The sequence below is a fragment of the Pelophylax lessonae genome (assembly GCF_965119305.1).
Source record: "Pelophylax lessonae genome assembly, chromosome: 8".
Classification (NCBI taxonomy): domain Eukaryota; kingdom Metazoa; phylum Chordata; class Amphibia; order Anura; family Ranidae; genus Pelophylax; species Pelophylax lessonae.
In genome coordinates this window covers 21,016,330-21,037,412 of record NC_138775.1, presented here as the reverse complement: position 1 = coordinate 21,037,412, position 21,083 = coordinate 21,016,330, and the positions used below count along the sequence as shown (strand labels likewise).

General features: G+C 44.3%; 1 protein-coding gene across 1 annotated transcript in view; it reads right to left on the bottom strand.

Annotated features, from left to right (window-relative positions):
* Positions 1-301: 301 nt before the first annotated feature.
* Positions 302-21,083, bottom strand: part of UROC1 (urocanate hydratase 1) — a 52,258-nt gene continuing 31,476 nt past the window's right edge. Inside the window, exons 13-20 of the mRNA XM_082266041.1 lie at positions 20,734-20,806; positions 19,648-19,769; positions 16,529-16,599; positions 12,965-13,063; positions 12,285-12,384; positions 8,757-8,838; positions 6,737-6,836; positions 302-551 (exon numbers count right to left, since the gene is read on the bottom strand). Coding sequence (XP_082122167.1) covers positions 408-551; positions 6,737-6,836; positions 8,757-8,838; positions 12,285-12,384; positions 12,965-13,063; positions 16,529-16,599; positions 19,648-19,769; positions 20,734-20,806 — 791 coding nt within the window. The 3' untranslated portion in view covers positions 302-407. The remainder of the gene's footprint in view (positions 552-6,736; positions 6,837-8,756; positions 8,839-12,284; positions 12,385-12,964; positions 13,064-16,528; positions 16,600-19,647; positions 19,770-20,733; positions 20,807-21,083) is intronic.

Genomic DNA, 21,083 nt, shown 5'->3' with positions numbered 1-21,083 from the left:
AATGGGGACACAACCAGCAATAAAAACCCGACGGGCTCCAAGCCCTTTCAACTCTACCCAAAACTGAAGTAAAAGAAGGACTCTTTGGATACATTACAATAAATGCTATAATATTATTCATATTTATATAATAATAAATTTGAGATCTTCACACAGGATGCTAATAAAAGATTTTTTTTTATTCAGGTGAAGTTGGTGCAGAACAGTCTGGGCCGATTTTAATCAGAACATCCGACTTCCAAGACTCGAGTTCAGAAAGGACCAATGGCCGTTGCTCTATCAAAATAGAAGAGTCAAAACGCGGATTGGACATCGGGGCGATTGGACGTGTGAGTGGGAAGGACACCGAGGTGCAAGCGATGGATTTCATTGGTCACTGGAGAAGCAAGCGATTGACAGTAAGGAGATCAAGGTTGAGCCAAAGCCTTCTCCAGGACACTCTGGTCTTTCACAGCGTATGGAAGCGTCACTCTCAGTTTACGATTCTCCTCCATGGTTTCGATGATGGTGTCATAGGCATTTTTATTACCTGACCAGCAACGCCTTGCCACCTTAAAAAAAAAAAAACAAACAACCATTAAATTAAACTTATTCAAGAACAAAAAAGTATTACCAGTAGAGGAACAGGGATTGGATACATGAGGATGATTTTGTAAGCATGTTCTGTCTCCTCTAAATGTATTTTTCTTGTGGTATTGGAATGTATCCAGTGACTATTTGATGTATGCCGACATCTAGTAGCAGTTTTTTGACCACTAAAACTTGTTTACTTTTCATCTCAGGTCATTCCTTCCTGATTAGTGCTAGTTAGTTCAGTCCTAGCTACACACTCCCTTTCTTCCATGTTCCCGCAGTCCACATTCGTTCTTAACAGAGAAAGGCCTTAGGAAAGTCATTGTCTTTTTACGCTTTAAAAACAGTGGTCCTCCACTCCGGTCCTCGGGCCCACTAACAGGCCAGATTTTAAGTATTACCTTGGGGAGATGCAGACTAGAATACTGCAATCACTGAGCAACAAATGAGATCACCTGTGATGTAATTTAGTTATCTTGCAAACCTGGCCTGTTAGTGGGCCCCGAGGACCGGAGTTGAGGACCACTGCTTTAAAAAGACTGGAAAAACAACATCTTCTGTACTGCTGAAGAAAAAATTATGTTGGATTCAACTTCTGCCTCTCTTTAAGAATTAAAGAGTTTGTTACCCCAACATTTCATATTCCTGATATGTACCTGCTGTATCATGTAGTTCAGTGGTCCTCAACCCTACAGGGCCCACTAACAGGCCAGATTTGCAAGATAACTGAAATACATCACAGGTGATCTCATTTGTTGCTCAGTGATTGCAGTACTCTAGTCTGCATCTCCCCAAAGTAATACTTAAAATCTGGCCTGTTAGTGGGCCCTGAGGACCAGAGTTGAGGACCACTGATGTACTTGTACGAGAGTCTCCTGTTCTTTGTATGGTATCCCTGGTGTTCCTGCCAGTCCCTCTGCTTTCCTATAAAAACCGACCACACTAAGCAGGAGAGTACATCATGGTCAGCTCTGTAGCTGTAGTGGGAGCAAGCCTGCTCTCCTCCAATGATCCAACTTGTCCTGACACGCCTGCCCCCACCCTGCACAGCCACTCACTGGGAAGTGTGCTGTAGCTTCTCCCCCCCCCCCCCCCCAGCTCTTCTAAAGTTAACAGAGGGAATGTGATCAACTCAAAAATAGGGAGGATATATATATATTTTTTTTTTTTTTTTTTTTTTTTAATATAGCTATACATAAAATGTTTGCCTCTCCTTTCAATTTTAAAATGGATTGGGTTGTTTTACAAGGTGACAGTGTTGCCAACCGTCCGTATATTTACGGACAGCCCGTAAAATCAGGGCACTTTTCTCCTGCCCGTAAATGCCCGTAGCAGGAGAAAAGTGCCCGTGAAATACGGCAGCGATCGGCTCGGGTCGGAACTGCGCATGTGCAGTTCCGGAAATGCCCGAGATGACCCGATCATTTCCTGTATTCGGGCGGGGGGGCGGAGCCCTGGCCAGGGGGGTGGGTCTGGCTGCTGTCAGGCTCAGGAGAGTCAGAACGAAGCTGTGAGTGCGGCACGCCGGCACGCCTACTGACTTGTGATGACAAGGCGCCGGCGCCGCAAGTGCTGCTGAGCTGATTGGATCATCGGATGTCATCGTCATGGAGCATTTCCCGAATCCCGCCACACCACCGCCAGGGCCAGGCCAGGCGCCAGAATTTAAAAATCAGGAGCCAGCCATCCGGCGGCGGAATATGGACACTCATGTGAGAAGGGGACACACACAGTGACAGGACAGTACTATGGGGGGGGGCTGAAGGGGACACAGTGACAGGACAGTAGTACTATGGGGGCTGAAGGGGACACAGTGACAGGACAGTACTATGGGGGCTGAAGGGGGCACAGGACAGTACTATGGGGGCTAAAGGGGGCACAGGACAGTACTATGGGGGCTAAAGGGGGCACAGGACAGTACTATGGGGGCTAAAGGGGGCACAGGACAGTACTATGGGGGCTAAAGGGGGCACAGGACAGTACTATGGGGGCTAAAGGGGACACAGGACAGTACTATGGGGGCTGAAGGGGGCACAGTGACAGGACAGTACTATGGGGGCTGAAGGGGACACAGTGACAGGACAGTACTATGGGGGATGAAGGGGGCACAGGACAGTACTATGGGGGCTAAAGGGGGCACAGAACAGTACTATGGGGGCTAAAGGGGGCACAGAACAGTACTATGGGGGCTAAAGGGGACACAGGACAGTACTATGGGGGCTGAAGGGGGCACAGTGACAGGACAGTACTATGGGGGCTGAAGGGGGCACAGTGACAGGACAGTACTATGGGGGCTGAAGGGGACACAGTGACAGGACAGTACTATGGGGGCTAAAGGGGACACATGACAGTACTATGGGGGCTGAAGGGGGCACAGTGACAGGACAGTACTATGGGGGCTGAAGGGGGCACAGGACAGTGACAGGACAGTACTATGGGGGCTAAAGGGGACACAAGACCGTACTATGGGGGCTAAAGGGGACACAGGACAGTACTATGGGGGCTAAAGGGGACACAGGACAGTACTATGGGGGATAAAGGGGACACAGGACAGTACTATGGAGGCTAAAGGGGACACAGGACAGTACTATGGGGGCTAAAGGGGACACAGGACAGTACTATGGGGGCTAAAGGGGACACAGGACAGTACTATGGGGGCTGAAGGGGACACAGGACAGTACTATGGGGGCTAAAGGGGACACAGGACAGTACTATGGGGGCTGAAGGGGACACAGTGACAGGACAGTACTATGGGGGCTGAAGGGGACACAGTGACAGGACAGTACTATGGGGGCTGAAGGGGACACAGTGACAGGACAATACTATGGGGGCTGAAGGGGACACAGTGACAGGACAGTACTATGGGGGCTTAAGGGGGCACAGGACAGTGACAGGACAGTACTATGGGGGCTAAAGGGGACACAGGACAGTACTATGGGGTCTGAAGGGGACACAGGACAGTACTATGGGGGCTGAAGGGGACACAGGACAGTACTATGGGGGCTGAAGGGGACACAGGACAGTACTATGGGGGCTGAAGGGGGCACAGAAGGACAGTACTATGGGGGCTGAAGGGGGCACAGAAGGACAGTACTATGGGGTCTGAAGGGGGCACAGAAGGACAGTACTATGGGGTCTGAAGGGGGCACAGAAGGACAGTGCTGTAGAGGGTATATGAAGGTGGGCAGAGGAGGACTCTGCTGTGGGAGGGTGATGTAAAAGGTGGCAGAGGTGGACACTGATGTGGAGGGTGAAGGGGGGCAGATTAGGACACTACTGTTGGGGGGGGGATGGGGGGTGTCTGCAGCTTCTCAATACCTCCTGTACCATGTCCGCGCAGCCTCTGACCATCTCCTGTAGAACGTCTGCAGTCTCTGACCTCCTCCGGTATGATGTCCACAGCATCTGACCACCTCCCGTATCATTTCCGCAGCGTCTGACCACCCTCAGGTAAGTGACAGCGCTGCCAGGCCAGTCTAAGGGGGGGGTCACTGATGTAAGGGCTGGGTGAATACAATAATGTAAGGGGGAACTGATATAAAGGTTTCCCCCTTATAGCAGGGAACCCCCCCCCTTACCTTAGTGTAATTAATCTGTGGAAGGTGGTCTCTGGTCACCAGAGTCCCCCCTCCCCCCTATCAGAGTTCCTGGTATTCCTCTCTACATCAGAGTCTGCAGGATTCTCCCCTTACAGTGCAAAGGGGGAACTCTGCAGACCCTGATGTAAAAGAGAACTCTGATGTAAAGGGGAATGCAGTGGACTCTGATATAAGGCGGTTTCTGGTCACCAGAGCACCCACTTAAAATAAGAGTTCCTGCTTAAATCAAGATCTGCAGCATTCCTCTTTACGTCAGAGTTACACTGTAAGGGAATCCTGCACACTCTGATATATGGGGGAACGCTGTGCTGGCTGGGTTATATTAATCTGATCTTCATGTAAATGGAGAAATATGGTTTTTGACTTTTGTTTAACCTAAACACATTGCTAATAGCACTATCTACATGTTTATAGATTAAGTATTGATATTTGCACGGTTTAGCACTGAAAACAGCCTGTTTATGTACATTTTTGCAATGCCAGTAAAAAATTTGTGCCGTCCGTAAATTTTGGACGTTCTGCCAGTAAATTTCCCTCCGGTGGGTTGGCAACACTGCAAGGTGATAGTTTACAATCTGGTGCCAAGTCAGCAGATGACCATACTGTCAGGACAGACTGGTCTATAGCCATATGTCAATGCATAAAGCACCATTTGAAAAAACAGCAAAGTGGTTATTACGAGATTTAGAGGGTTCTCTAGTGGATATCCATAAGAATTAAAGGTTTGTGATGAGGGTTTAAGGGCATTTTGAGATAGACAAGATAGTGTGTGTGTGTGTGTGTGTGTGTGTGTGTGTGTGTGTGTGTGTGTGTGTGTGTGTGTGTGTATCTATGTATCTCACAAAAGTCAGTACACCCCTCACATTTTTGTAAATATTTTATTCTATCTTTTCATGTGACAACACTGAAGAAATGACACTTTGCTACAATGTAAAGTAGTGAGTGTACAGCTTGTATAACAGTGTAAATTTGCTGTCCCCTCAAAATAACTCAACACAGCCATTAATGTTTAAACCGCTGGCAACAAAAGTGAGTACACCCCTAAGGGAAAATGTCCACATTGGGCCCAATTAGCCATTTTCCCTCCCCGGTGTCATGCGACTTGTTAGTGTTACAAGGTCTCAGGTGTGAATGGGGGAGCAGGTGTGCTAAATTTGGGGTTATCGCTCTCACTCTCTCATACTGGTCACTGGAAGTTCAACATGGCACCTCATGGCAAAGAACTCTGAGGATTTGAAAAAAAGAATTGTTGCTCTACATAAAGATGACCTAGGCTATAAGGCTATAAGAAGATTGCCAAGACCCTGAAACTGAGCTGCAGCACGGTGGCCAAGACCATACAGCGGTTTAACAGCACAGGTTCCACTCAGAACAGGCCTCGCCATGGTCGACCAAAGAAGTTGAGTGCATGTGCTCAGCGTCATATCCAGAGGTTGTCTTTGGGAAATAGACGTATGAGCGCTGCCAGCCTTGCTGCAGAGGTTGAAGGGGGGGGGGGGGGGGGGTCAGCCTGTCAGTGCTCAGACCATACGCCGCACACTGCATCAAATTGCTCTGCATGGCTGTCATCCCAGAAGGAAGCCTCTTCTAAAGATGATGCACAAGAAATCCCGCAAACAGTTTGCTGAAGACAAGCAGACTAAGGACATGAATTACTGGAACCATCTCCTGTGGCCTGATGAGACCAAGATAAACGTATTTGGCTCAGATGGTGACAAGCGTGTGTGGCGGCAACCAGGTGAGGAGTACAAAGACAAGTGTGTCTTGCCTACAGTCAAGCATGGTGATGGGAGTGTCATGGTCTGGGGCTGCATGAGTGCTGCCGGCACTGGGGAGCTACAGTTCATTGAGGGAACCATGAATGCCAACATGTACTGTGACATACTGAAGCAGAGCATGATCCCCGCCCTTCCGAGACTGGGCCGCAGGGCAGTATTCCAACATAACGACCCCAAACACTCCTCCAAGACCATCACTGCCTTGCTAAAGAAGCTGAGGGTAAAGGTGATGGACTGGCCAAGCAATGTCTCCAGACCTAAACCCTATTGAGCATCTGTGGGGCTTCCTCAAACGGAAGGTGGAGGAACGCAAAGTCTCTAACATCCACCAGCTCTGTGATGTCATCATTGAGGAGAGGAAGAGGACTCCAGTGGCAACCTGTAAAGCTCTGGTGAACTCCATGCCCAAGAGGGTTAAGGCAGTGCTGGAAAATAATGGTGGCCGCACAAAATATGGACACTTTGGGCCCATATTGGACATTTTCACTTAGGGGTGTACTCACTTTTGTTGCCAGCGGTTTAGACATTAATGGCTGTGTGTTGAGTTATTTTGAGGGGACAGAAAATTTACACTGTTATACAAGCTGTACACTCACTACTTTACATTGTAGCAAAGTGTAATTTCATCAGTGTTGTCACATGAAAAGATAGAATAAAATATTTACAAAAATGTGAGGGGTGTACTCACTTTTGTGAGATACTGTAGACACAGATAGGATGGATAGATCTAGAGGAAAAAAAAAAACACACACATAACCCGAACACCACACACACCGGACCTCTTACCCCATTGGACACATCCCAGCTCAGCATCATTTTAGCATTGTGCTCAGCCTCTGGGGATCCATCCAGCACCAGGCCAAAACCTCCATTAATGACCTCGCCCCTAAAAAAGAAAAAATAAATAAATATATTTGAGAAACTTGACCCTGGGAAGAAGTGAGTTTTTCTAGGAAACACCACAGGCCTCGGTCACTGCCAGGAAAAAAAGATTTGTCCATTTGTGCCCTTTAATAATTCCAATCATTTTGTTCTGCAGATTGCTCCTGCGTATTCCCACACTAATAAACGCTCACAGAGCGAGCCACAGAACTCTGCATCTATACTGGTCTCAAAACTAATCTACCCAGCAATGGATTGGACTATTTAATGTATGCTTGTTCCTGGGGACTCAGTATTATGGCCAGGAACATCCAGGCAAGAAGCAGTTTTTAGGATTAGGCAGGCATAGGCAACCTACAAGAAGGTTAGCAGAACTCTAGACAGCATGTTCTGAAGTATACACACAATCAGGGGCAACGCTTCGGGGGGTAGAGGAGACGGCAGATTGTTGGCACTGCTAACAAGAGAGAAGTTGTCACTGGCAGGGGTATTTAACAAAATTAGATGTAGAGGAAAAAAAAAAAAAAAAAAAAAGAAAAAAGCGATAATAATTGTAATGGTAAATGCACGTTTTTTTCAAATAAGGGGGTGGAGAGGGGGGGTGTTGTTACATACTTTATAAATATATTTGCAGAGCCATTAACAGCACATTAGTTCTGTGCGAACCAGGTAAAAACATTATTAGGCCATTTTCTCTCTAGGATATGTGTGCTCTTCATTCGTACACTAGAGTGGATCAAGAAAATAGAGCATTATGGCCATTAGATGGAGCCAAAAAAAAAAAAAAAAAAAAAAAATTTCTTTCCTATGTTCATCAGCGCCATCTAGTGGCTATAATGCGTTATTTTCCTGCTTCACTATTTTGTATGAAGTATAATGGCCTAACATTTGTTCCTGCCCCTATTCGCACAGAATAAAAGGTATGTGTAGTTTCAAAAAGGCGAATAGGACTCCGCACATTTTTAAACATACACCCTTAGGCCCCTTTCACACACACTGTCCGTTTTTTTATCCATCTGTTGACGGCAGGGATAGACCGATATGTTTTTTCCAGGGCCGATACTGATATTTTGGTCACAACGTATCGGTATCGGCTGATAAGGGCAGATATTTTGTACATTTAAAGTTTTGAAAAATAAAGACAATTTTTGACACAAATCTGGTACTGAACATGTTAATTTTTGTTTAATGCTTAATGCCTGGCTTGCTGGCGGCACCCTGTGGGTGGCTGGCTGGCACCTACAGGGCTGCTGTGGGTGGCACCATGCTGCTGTGGGTGGCTGGCTGGCACCAGGCTGCTGTGGGTGGCTGGCTGTGATACACTCCCTTCCGTGAGACTAGTCCCGACTCCAGATGAGGCTGTCCAAGGAGAGGGAGGCGGCCTAAGGAGGAAGAATCACAAAAATATCGGCCAGTTCCGGGGCCGATACCAATATATCGGGAAAGTGCATATTGGCCACCGATATATGATATATCAGCCTTCCCGATAAATTGGTCTATCTCTAGTTGATGGATGAAAAAAAAAATTATTATACACACACACACACACACACACACACACACACACACACACACACACACTATCATCCATTTACATCCGTATCTGCATCCGTCATTACCAGTTTAAAAAAAAAAAATAAATAAAAACGGATCTGACGAAAAACAGATGTAAACTGACAAACAGTCAGTTTTTCATCCATTTTTGCATTGGTAGTGCAAATAAATAAAAAAAAACAAAAAAAACTGATGAATACTTCATCCATTTTGACAGGACAACTGATAAAATGAACGGTCCATAGGAGTGAAAGGGGCCTTAAGGGATCAACAGTTAGATTAAAGCAATACAAGGACTTCCACTATTGGGTTACAGAACACAAATCACTCTTTTTCTGTTAAATTCCATCACTATGCCTGACCCACTCACCAGCCGACGCCTCCTCCATTATGTAGGGCTACCCATGTGGCTCCACGGAAGGAATCTCCCACAAAATTCTGAACAGCCATATCTACAAGACAGAACAGGGAGATTTTCTTTAGATTAGGACAAAATACATTTTAAAAATAATTGATACATTTCATTTTGTATTCTCCTTTTGAGCCATCGGAGGGAGCTGTAGGCTCCTTTTCACATTTTCCAGACTATGCCCTTATTCTTTGAATGTAAAAAAAAAAAAAAAAACCATTGGAGTGCCTCGTGTAATCTCACTATGCTCCACCCAAGGTTTTAGTCTGACAGTCAAAAGGCAGGCAGCTCCCAGGATCAGTTGCCCTGTGTCTTTATATAACCCATAGTGCTCCGAGAATCCTTTGTGGTGTATTAAATATATGTAAAATAAGGATTTTCATATAGTATAAAAGTTGGCACACAAAAAAAAAACATTTTTTTTTTAATAAATCTGAAGATGGAGTTTCAACACCACAGATTTATTTTTCCTTGCAGGAGTTGGGGGGGGGGGGGCTACTGTACCTTTACAGAATATGCCCACATTTTCAATTCCCCCACAGATGCCACCGCTTTCCTCATTGTATCCTTCTAGTTCAGTAAGCATCACAGCACCCTGCCTCAGATCTTCTTTCAAAAGTGTTCTAGGAAAGAACACATACCCAGCATCCCATCAGATGTGCATGTTGCTCTGCTTGGCACTACAGATTTTAGCTATCAGGGCCTGGGCCTGAACCCAGGACCTCTGCTGTTATTGGGCAGTAACTCTTCTTGCTGAGCCACCTAAGATGCTGGAAAACCCTCTGCTTGATTGCTTAAGACAAGGGTCTTCCAACTTTGGTCCTCCAGTTGTTCAGGAACTACAACTCCCATCATGCCTAGTCATGTCTGTGAATGTCAGTTTTACAATGCCTCATGGAATGTGTAGTTCCGCAACAGCTGGGAGGGCCGTAGTTTGAGGATCCCTGGCTTAAGAAAACCTTTTAGGTTTTGTTTCTTGTGAACCTTGGATGATTTTCTCCTCCCATTGACATCCTGATTTAAGCCATGCCTCTGCACTTCCTGTTTGCCAGATTGTGATCTCTCCAACCAACCTCTCACTCTTGTCACTCCTGCTGCCATTGTCTTCTGCTAGTGTAGGGGGTCAGCCCCTTGAATGACTAAACTCCATTACACTGTACTTCTATTGAGAAATTCCCACAGACTGGCATACATCTTTCAGCCAACAGATGTCACTGTTGTTGTTAATGAGAATAAGCCACAGTTGTTGGTGTTTTTTTAGTGAAGGGATCTTTTCTGGAAAGGAGGAGGAAACAGGAAGTTCCTGGGACGGTGTGGTGTTCATGTCTCTATGGCTGTGCTGAGCTGAGGAAAGGCACTGCATGCTGTGGCCTTGAGAGGGCATATAGACTGCATAATCCAGGGACAGAGCAACAGGATCTTGCCAGAGGAAACAGAGCTGAAATGTGATACTACGGACTGCAGCTGAGGACCAGAGAAAGAGAGGAGAGAACATCTCAGAGCACCTGAAGCAAGTTACAGAGCAAGGGGCCAGACTGCAGTGACCTCCAAGTGACAGAACAAGATAAACAACCTGCAAAGAAACCCAGACCAGTGCATAAGAGACTGCAGCTACAGACAGCAAGGGACAGATCCAGAGACCTGACTGCATCCACCATCACAGAGACTGAGATAAAGCAGCTGTACCTACAGAACTGTGAGTGTGCACCGGTGCTAACCTGTGGTAGGGCATAGAGCAGGTTTCTGTAGACAGAGCGTTGCAGCAAAGTGTCCCGGTTAGCGGGAATCAGATAGGATCATATAGCAGAGTAGCCTGTATTTCTGTATGTGCGTTGGCGGGAGCGCCATTTTAAGTATCACGTTGCAGTTAACTTTGCTGTAAACCTATGTAATCTGTTATTACTGTTAACATCATTCTCCGGCCATTATACTCTGTTGGTTAATAAAGCCGGTTTCTGCTTCAGCCTCTCTGTCTGCTGTACCGTACTTGAAATCTGCATTGCGGTCCCCTACTCCTCTGACCGCTACACTAGTATTCGGTACTGGCCATGGCTACTGGCTTGTTCCTAGACTACACTTCTGCTTGATCCCCCAACGGTTATATCAGCTACTGGACCCTGGCTTTCTCACTTCCTGGTGGGGTGATCCTGAGCACTGCAACCTGGTACTAACACAGCAAAACTCATCTCCACCATTAGGAGCTCTGGTGAACACTGAATAGTACTGAAAGTGTTACTAAACCCAGGAGCCTGCAGTCACTATATCTTCTCTCCCCAGGAGCCTGCAGTCACTATATCTGCTCTCCCCAGGAGCCTGCATTCACTATATCTGCTCTCCCCAGGAGCCTGCAGTCACTATATCTGCTCTCCCCAGGAGCCTGCAGTCACTATATCTGCTCTCCCCAGGAGCCTGCAGTCACTATATCTGCTCTCCCCAGGAGCCTGCAGTCACTATATCTGCTCTCCCCAGGAGCCTGCAGTCACTATATCTGCTCTCCCCAGGAGCCTGCAGTCACTATACCTGCTCTCCCCAGGAGCCTGCAGTCACTATATCTGCTCTCCCCAGGAGCCTGCAGTCACTATATCTGCTCTCCCCAGGAGCCTGCAGTCACTATATCTACTCTCCCACAGTACACAGAACATGGAAATTCAAATATCTTAGTAAATATAAGCTGCTAAATACCTTTTCTCATCAGCAGTGTATAGCAGTCTTGCGACTTCTATCAGTTTCTGGTTAAAACCTGTAGGAGTTTTCATTCTCTTCTGACTGTTCTATGAGGCTGCAGAACCCCCGACCCTCTGTCTGGACAGACACACTCAGACATACGCTCTCTAGCAATACAAACCAAACTGAGCATGTGCAGCTTGTCCCCAAGGATCTGTTCTATCAGCAGATAGAATGGGGACTGTGGAAGAATGAGAGGACAGGATCAAACAGCCTTTTTACACGAGAAGTATTAAGCCCTTAGGTTCCACAGCGAGTATAACAAGCATGTTTTACTACACACACACACACAGATTTTACTGTTGCAGGTCTAGTTTAGCTTCTCTATAGCTATAGATACTGGTCTCTGAGCTGTGACATTAGCTGTGTAATCTGATCAGTTGCTTGAGCATGCATGTCTAAAGGGATGTTGGGGATGTTCTTTAATACAATATGCAAGACAAAAAAAAAAAAAAAAGATTGATGGTAGCAAAAAACAATTGCTGTAAGGTGGGCAACCACAGTATCGTTCTGTAGAAGATGGGAATGATTTATGTTAGTCATTCAAGTAGGAAATTAAGCCAGGCTCGAGATAGTGGTTGCAGCAGCTGAGGGTGAGAATGTGGTGGTTGATGTTGATGGTAACCAATACAGGAGAGGACTTGTTACAAGCGTGGGAAAAAGGCAAGGCTGTGGTTCCATCTTATAGGCATGCAAAGAGCATCAAGATGTCTAAGCAGAGGTGGAGCAGTCCCATCTATGCTCACATGGTCCGCTTATAAATACCTGCAGAGAAGGCGGAGCCGTCATATATATTGGAGGTTTCTCTGTATGGACTATCTGTCCCACTCACGTCATGGTGATCCCGACTGATAACCACCGGAGCCTGGAGAAGAAAACAATTTGAAATGATGCTCCAGTCTAGTCAAAAGGAGCACGAATGCCTTGGCCAAGGGCCCCCTCCCCCCCATAGGATCTATGCTAAAAAAAAAAAAAAAAAAAACCCCTATCTCACACACTACTATATTACCAAACGTTTTGGAACGCCTGCCTTTACACGCACTGTGAGCCAGGCCTTCTCGTCCAACATCAGTGCCTGACCTCACAAATGCGCTCCTGGAAAAATGGTCAAACATTCCCATAGACACACTCCTAAACCTTGTGGACAGCCTTCCCAGAAGAGTTGAAGCTGTTATAGCTGCAAAGGATGGGCCAACTCAATATTGAACCCTACGGACTAAGACTGGGATGCCATTAAAGATCATGTGTGTGTAAAGGCAGGCGTCCCAATACTTTTGGAATATAAATGGGTGCAATTTAAAATTTAAACTGGTAAACAAAAATTGCCAGAAAAGGCCCGGTCTTTAGGTTTACATGTATATCTATCAAAAAAAAAAAAAAAGTAAAAAAATATTATAGATTTGCTTTAAAAAAAGGACATTTTGCCTGACCTTATCCCGCATTACCTGGACTCGGCCAGTTGCTATGGCGTGGTTTATGGCGACAGCGATGGCAGTCCTCCCTTTCTGATCAGAATACAAAATTCTTGCTTGAGAGCCGACAACCTGAAAAAAAAAAAAAAAAAAAGAAAGAATGTATCGAGAGTCCTATGAATTCTGCTGGACTTCTTCTCAGAGTTCAATTTCTTGGCGGGGATTATGTACAGTGCCATACTCTTTCCATTTTCAGATGGCTTGCACAGCAGTGTTAATTTTGGCAGCAAATTTCATTTTAGTTTTATGCTTAGTCTTAGGATTAAAATGGCATTTTAGTTTTAGTCCCATTTTAGTCTTCTGCTAGTGTTTTAGTTTTAGTCGTATTTAGTCGACTAAAACGTCCTACTTTTTAGTCGACTAAAACGTCCTAAAACTCATTTTAGTCATCTATAATTGAATGGGTGTAGTTCAATTGTAATTTGTAATGCATTATTTAAGCATTTCTCTACAATTTCCAAACTCATTATATAATACTGCTGGTCCTGGAGTGAGAAATCTAATATGTTATTATTTATGGTATTAAGCTTTGAGCATGCACCAGTGTTAATTTTGGCAGCAAATTTCGATTTCGTTTTAGTTATAGTCTTTTGACTAAAATGCCATTTTAGTTTTAGTCGTATTTTAGTCTTAAGACTAAAATGCCATTTTAGTTTTAGTCGTATTTTAGTCATCTGAATTGTTTTAGTTTTAGTCGTATTTTAGTTGACTAAAATTGTGTTAATTTAGTCGACGAAAACGTTTTAGTCGGTTTTAGTCAACTAAATTAACACTGTTGCACAGCACTCCATGAAATGTTCAAAGCTTTGGAGATTAAGTACACCCCTCACATTTTTGTAAATATTTTATTGCATCTTTCATGTGACAACACCCCTAAGTGAAAATGTCCAAATTGGGCCCAATTAGCCATTTTTCCTCCCCGGTGCCATATGACTCGTTAGTGTTACAAGGTCTCGGGTGTGAATGGGGAGCAGGTGTGTTACATTTGTTGTTATCGCTCTCACTCTCTCATACTGGTCACTGGAAGTTCAACATGGCACCTCATGGCAAATAATTGTTGCTCTACATAAAGATGGCCTAGGCTATAAGAAGATTGCCAAGACCCTGAAACTGAGCTGCAGCACGGTGATCAAGACCATACAGCGGTTTAACAGGACAGGTTCCACTCAGAACAGGCCTCGCCATGGTCGACCAAATGTTGAGTGCACGTGCCCAGCGTCATATCCAGAGGTTGTCTTTGGGAAATAGACGTATGAGTGCTGCCAGCATTGCTGCAGAGGTTGAATGGGTGGGGGGGGTCAGCCTGTCAGAGCTCAGACCATACGCTGCACACTGCATCAAATTGGTCTGTATGGCTGTCGTCCCAGAAGGAAGCTTCTTCTAAAGATGATGCACAAGAAAGCCTGGAAACAGTTTGCTGAAGACAAGCAGACTAAGGACATGGATTACTGGAACCATGTCCTGTGGTCTGATGAGACCAAGATAAACTTATTTGGTTCAGATGGTGTCAAGCGTGTGTGGTGGCAACCAGGCGAGGAGTACAAAGACAAGTGTGTCTTGCCTACAGTCAAGCATGATGGTGGGAGTGTCATGGTCTGGGGTTGCATGAGTGCTGCCGGCACTGGGGAGCTACAGCTCATTGAGGGAACCATGAATGCCAACATGTACTGTGACATACTGAAGCAGAGCATGATCCCCTCCCTTCAGAGACTGGGCTGTAGGGCAGAATTCCAACATATTGAACAAAAACACCTCCAAGACGACCACTGCCTTGCTAAAGAAGATGAGGGTAAAGGTGATGGACTGGCCAAGCATGTCTCCAGATCTAAACCCTATTGAGCATCTGTGGGGCATCCTCAAATGGAAGGTAGAGGAGCGCAAGGTATGTAACATCCACCAGCTCTGTGATGTCATCATGGAGGAGTGGAAGAGGATTCCAGTGGCGACCTGTGAAGCTCTGGTGAACTCCATGCCCAAGAGTGTTAAGGCAGTGCTGAAAAATAATGGTGGCCACACAAAATATTGACACTTTGGACCGTTTCACTTAGGGGTGTACTCACTTTTGTTGCCAGTGGTTTAGACATTAATGGCTGTGTGTTGAGTTATTTTGAGGGAACAGCAAATTTACACTGTTATACAAGCTGTACACTCACTACTTTACATTGTAGCAAAGTGTCATTTCTTCAGTGTTGTCACATGAAAAGATATAATAAAATATTTACAAAAATGTGAGGGGTGTACTCACTTTTGTGAGATATAGCACATATTTATATATACATACACATATTTATATATATATATATATATATATATATATATATATATATATATATATATATATATATATATATATATATATATATATATATATATATATATATATATACACACACATACATAGTGTGTGTGTGTGTGTATGTGTGTATATATATATATATATATATATATATATATATATATATGTGTGTGTGTGTGTGTGTGTGTGTGTATGTGTGTGTGTATGTGTGTGTGTATGTGTGTGTGTATGTGTGTGTGTGTATGTGTGTGTGTATGTGTGTATGTGTGTGTGTGTATGTAATATATATATATATATATATATATATATATATATATATATATATATATATATATATATATATATATATATATATATATATATACATATACATATACACACACATACACATACACACACACATACAATTTTATCTCCCAACCCTGCTTTAAAAACTTCTCCACAACTTATATCCCTGACTTGTTTCGTGTGTTCCTTGGCCTTCATGATGCTATTTACTGAGGTTTTCTAACAAACCTCTGGAGGGCTTCACAGAACAGCTGTTTTTCTACTAATAAAATTATACATAGACAGACTATTTACTAATTGGGCAACTTCTGAAGGAAATTGATTCCACTAGATTTTAGTTAGTGGTATCAGAGTAAAAGGGGGCTGAAAACAAATGCACGCCACACTTCACATATTTATAAAAAATATTGAACCATTTATCATTTTCCTTCTACTTCGCAATTACGTGCCACTTTTTTTGTTGGTGTATCACATAAAATCCCAATAAAATATATTTACGTTTTTGGTAGTAAAGTGGAAAATTTAATGGACATTCCTTGATAAGCCAGGATCGTCATTTTATTTTAGATTATTTCTTTGTATTTTATTTTGATCATATGGGCCGTACTGCTGCAGCTCTCAAGTGCTCTTGACTTATAGGGGTTCTAGACTGCCAACCAAAAATCATAACCAAGGTTCTTGTATAAACTAAAATGTCTCAAAAGTAAAATGTAACATGTTCCTCTTATTAAATGTTTAATTTGTTTATTTAGAACATATTTTCATTATTAGATTTTTCACATTGAATGGAGAAATCTCGGGCTGCTAAAGAAGACAGTACATTTCAGAGGAATACATCTGCTGGTGCAATAGAAAATACTGATTCCTCCTTTGCAAGCAGCACCTTCCAAACCAAGATTCTCCAGCAATAAACACTTTTTTTATATAAATTAGAAAAAGAAATAAAAAAGTACTAGTTGATGTTTTCCAGCTTCCCGGATCCATCGAATATTGTCTTCGTATTGCTTCCGGACTGAATCGCTGACTGAGGAGAGAAGAAGAACACGTCTTCATCATTTCCAGACATCGGAGATCAGAATTGATGACACATCACAGTTCTTAGCTCTACAACCCCTTAAAAGTCCAAAAGCCAATCTGCCGGAAACCGATATCTGAATGCAGCCTGGACATCGCCTTCTAGGATCTCAAAAAGAACCCAAGCAGAAAGATGTGGGACCAAAATTCCCTCCATGGAGTCTCAGTCCTGCTGCTGGACTCTCGTAAATTAACCACTTGCCGACCAGTCACGTTGACTGTACTGTGGCAAAGTGGCTCGTTATCGTCTGGCGACGTAGACCTTCCCTCTCTCGCCGCCGGAGGCTCGCTCCCGCTGTATTCAGTCACAGCGGGAGTCGGGCCAGGGTAGGAGCGGTGGTGATCACCGCCGCTCTTCCCCGATCGTCGGGGATCGAGTGTGGAGATCCGCCTGCTTGTGTAAACGGAGCGGGCGGATCTCCTAAGTGACAGACAGTGACAGATTGCAGGGTTCAGCATAGCTGAACCTGCGATCTGTCCCTGTGTCACTCAGTCACCTCCCCCCACACACGTTAGTAAGCACCAGGCATACATTAACCCCTCCCTCTCCAATAAAATTAACCCCTTCCCTGCCAGTGTCATTTTTACAGTAACAGTGCATATTTATAGCACTGATTACTGTAGTAATGTCACTGGTACCCCCAAAAGTGTCAAAAATGTCAGTCAAGGGTCCAATCTGTCCGCCGCAATGTCGAAGTCTCGCAAAAAAAAAAAAAAAAACAACACACACCAAAAAAATGACAGAAATCTTTCCCTTAGTTAGCAAACGCAATACATTTTGCGCAAACCAATCAAAATACGCTTATTGCGATTTTTTTTACCAAACATAGGTAGCAGAAAACAAATTGGCCTAAAATGATAAAAAAAATTTGATTTTAATTTTTTTGGGGGGGGGAATTTCATATAAAAAAGAAAGTGAAAAATATTGTTATTTTTTCAAAAAAAATTGTCGCTCTCTTTTGTTTATAGTGCAAAAAAAAAAAAAAAATCGCACAGGTGATCAAATACCACCCAAAGAAAGCTCTATTTGTGTGGGGGGGGGGGGGGGGGGGAAAGACCCAAATTTAATTCGGGTGCAGCGTTGCATGACCGCGCAATTGTCCATTAAAGTAACGCAGTGCCGAATCGCAAAATATGGCCTGGTCAGGAATGGGGTAAAACCTTCCGGTCATAAAGAGGTTAAAAAAAACGCTCATTTTTTTGTCAAAGACATGTAGCTAAATACATTTTGGCCTAAATATATGACAAAAATTGAATATATTGGATATTTTTTAACTGTCAAAGTAGAAAAATATTTATTTTTTCAAAAGTGTCACATTTTTTAATATTGCAAAAATTGAAAAAATCGCACAGGTGATCAAATACCATCAAAAGAAAGCTCTGTGGGAAAAAAAAAGGACGTAAATTTTGTTTGGGTACAGCATTGCATGCCCGTGCAATTGTCAGTTAAAGTCGCACAGTGCCGAATCGCAAAAAGTGGCCTGGACGCAAGACAGCAAAATCCTCCGGTGGTAAAGTGGTTAAATAAATATTACAACAGATGGAGAGAGATTGCCCTGTGATGGCAGCAAAGCCAGGAGCTCAAGTGCAGAGATAATTCTGCTGGAGTCCTTCATCCAGGAATTGGTCTTCTATCCCTGACTCCCCCTCTTATACAATTGGATGATTTTATTCATTTTTTTTATCAATTTTTTTAAACAGTTTTTTCCCCCCCTTAGCTCCTGTATGCTTCCCAGGCAAGAGAGTGACATATCAAGGTGAAATCTGACCACAGCCTGCACATGCCATGCCTGCGTCACCAGTCCATGGGACCTGGCAGAGACTTGCAGTGGGTCTGTACAGGTGCAAATTTCTGCCAGCATTGGATATGCAGGCTCTATGCATGCACAGGGGGTTTCACTTACATTTTGATACTGTGTAGACATGCTATAGAGGGGGGTATTTGCTAGGTCCCATAGTCCTGGCCCATAGCTTGCCTGCAGGTGCATAGAATTTTATTTCAAGATGCTGGTGCAGGAGCAGAGCAGCAAAGAAGTTTGGCCTCCATGAACTAGTAATTTTTTGTTTTACAATTTGTGTTTACATACGGGATCAATTGCTAGTAACATTTTAGTTAGGGAGGGTGGAGTTCCTTTTCAAGAGGCCAGTGGATGATTCAATCTGCTTGCATCAACCAAAAAGTGAAATGGCAAGCAAAGCCATAGGGGTTGCATGCACATTTTGGCCCATTGCCCTTATTTACCCTTCTGACCATTCCTCTTTTTTGCCCCCACCCACTTTACTGCCCCACAATTTACCAACCGCTACCTTTTGCACCTTCAAGATTGCTCACATGACCAACATAGTGGACAGATTGGGGAAACTGGGGCACTCAGAATCTGGTGCAGCTGTGCATTTTAGCCAACCAGCTTCCAAACACTGATTGTTCAATTAAGTTTTGGACAATAAAACCTGGAAGCTGATTGATTTCTATGCAGCGCTGCACCAGATTTTCCACTCTCCAACTTTAGTAAATAACCCCTATGGTGACCACTGATGACCATCTGTGTAAAGTATGGAGGAAAGAGCATCTGTGCAATAGGATAACCAGTCAGTCTCTTAGCATAGGTGGTCCAAGGTGGCCTTGCCTTCGCCAAAAGGTCTTGTCAACCCAAAAAAGGTAGCCCAAAAGGTCTTGTCAACCCAAAAAAGGCGGCCCAAAAGGTCTTGTCAACCCAAAAAAGGCGGCCCAAAAGGTCTTGTCAACCCAAAAAAGGCGGCCCAAAAGGTCTTGTCAACCCAAAAAAGGCGGCCCAAAAGGTCTTGTCAACCCAAAAAAGGTGGCCCAAAAGGTCTTGTCAACCCAAAAAAGGTGGCCCAAAAGGTCTTGTCAACCCAAAAAAGGTGGCCCAAAAGGTCTTTCGTATACAATCCCATATCTGTTGCAGAGTGTATTTCCATCCATCAACCAATTTGATAACTTTGCATAACTTCAGAATATATAGAGGGTAGACGTTACCTCCCCGGGAAATAATGTCCTCTAATACAGTGGCTGCGATGTCATCTGTGGCAGCAAGGTCGGACGGCTCAGCGGATGTACACACCCATCGGAATGGCCCGAATCCCAGAGAAAAGATGTCTCTGAAAAGGAGGAAAACAAAAACACAACTTAATTAGCAGAGGTTTGAGATTCTTTGCTGATTAATCCTGGCCTGACACGCTCCGCATTTCATCTAATCTGGGGGAGACGATCGCTTAGCAGCCAAAAGCAAAAAACAAACATCATTTAGATTCAACTCATAACCATGTCCTGAGAAACTTCAGAGATGAAATTCACTGTCAGGGCTTCGGAAATAAGGGATCTGTGTGATTCTCATAATATAACCTCTTTAAAAACAACTATGATGAACTCCAGACTTCCCTCCAGCCTTGCACAGTTCTAAAGGCTCCTCTCCTGGACTGAAATGGCTTACCCCAATTCCACTGCACACTATGAGCATCTCACAAAGTGCATTAGAAGTTGTGGCTAGTCAGAACCCGCTTCATTTCCTGGCTGGAGGAAGTCCAGCATCTTCTTCCCCATCCCGACAGTTTAGTGGATTTCAGTTCTTACAATCATGGATGCTTAGCATCACAACATGTGGGCCTAGGCATACCCACCTATAAAAGCACAACTCCTCCCAAGAGCCAGCCCACTGCTTGGCGAGGGCTCTTGGCGAGGGCTCAGGCCTCTTGGCGAGGGCTCAGGCCCCTTGGCCAGGGCGAAGGCTCAGGCCCCTTGGCCAGGGCGAAGGCTCAGGCCCCTTGGCCAGGGCGAAGGCTCAGGCCCCTTGGCCAGGGCTCTTGGCAAGGGCACAGGGTGAGTGCATTTTGTCAAGATGATATGTACAGCACCTTGCCAGCCCTTCCCACCAATCATGATCTGTCTGCATTGCATAGAGAAGCATGGAGACCCAGCAAGAAGATCACTGGGTCTAAAATGTAGTATGCCACGAAAATTGAAAGATTCAATTTAAAAAGGTTATTAGCATATTGATGCAAGGGTGCAAATGCCTGACATGTCATCGTATATACCGATACCAATACACCATCTATGAAGTCTTACCCCATTATATGCTGGACATAGGAAGGGTATCTGAATTCTGTACCAATTCCTCCTTTCTGCTCTACATCAGCACCTGTTCAGGGATAAAATGGTTTCAGATATTGCATACTTAAACCAAAATGTAACATATTTCAGCTTATAGTCTTTTGATCCTTTTGAAAGGTTCTTTAAATTCTGGAATTTGAGCAACTAATGTTTAAAAGACCATCTTTGCACCAGCCGGGACTCGAACCCAGGTCGCAAGAATGGGAATCTTGCATGATACCCCTACACTACTGGCACCTGGTGATAGTTGCATTAATTTTAAGGCTTCTCTACACCCCCCCCCCCTTTATTTTCACCTGGTGATC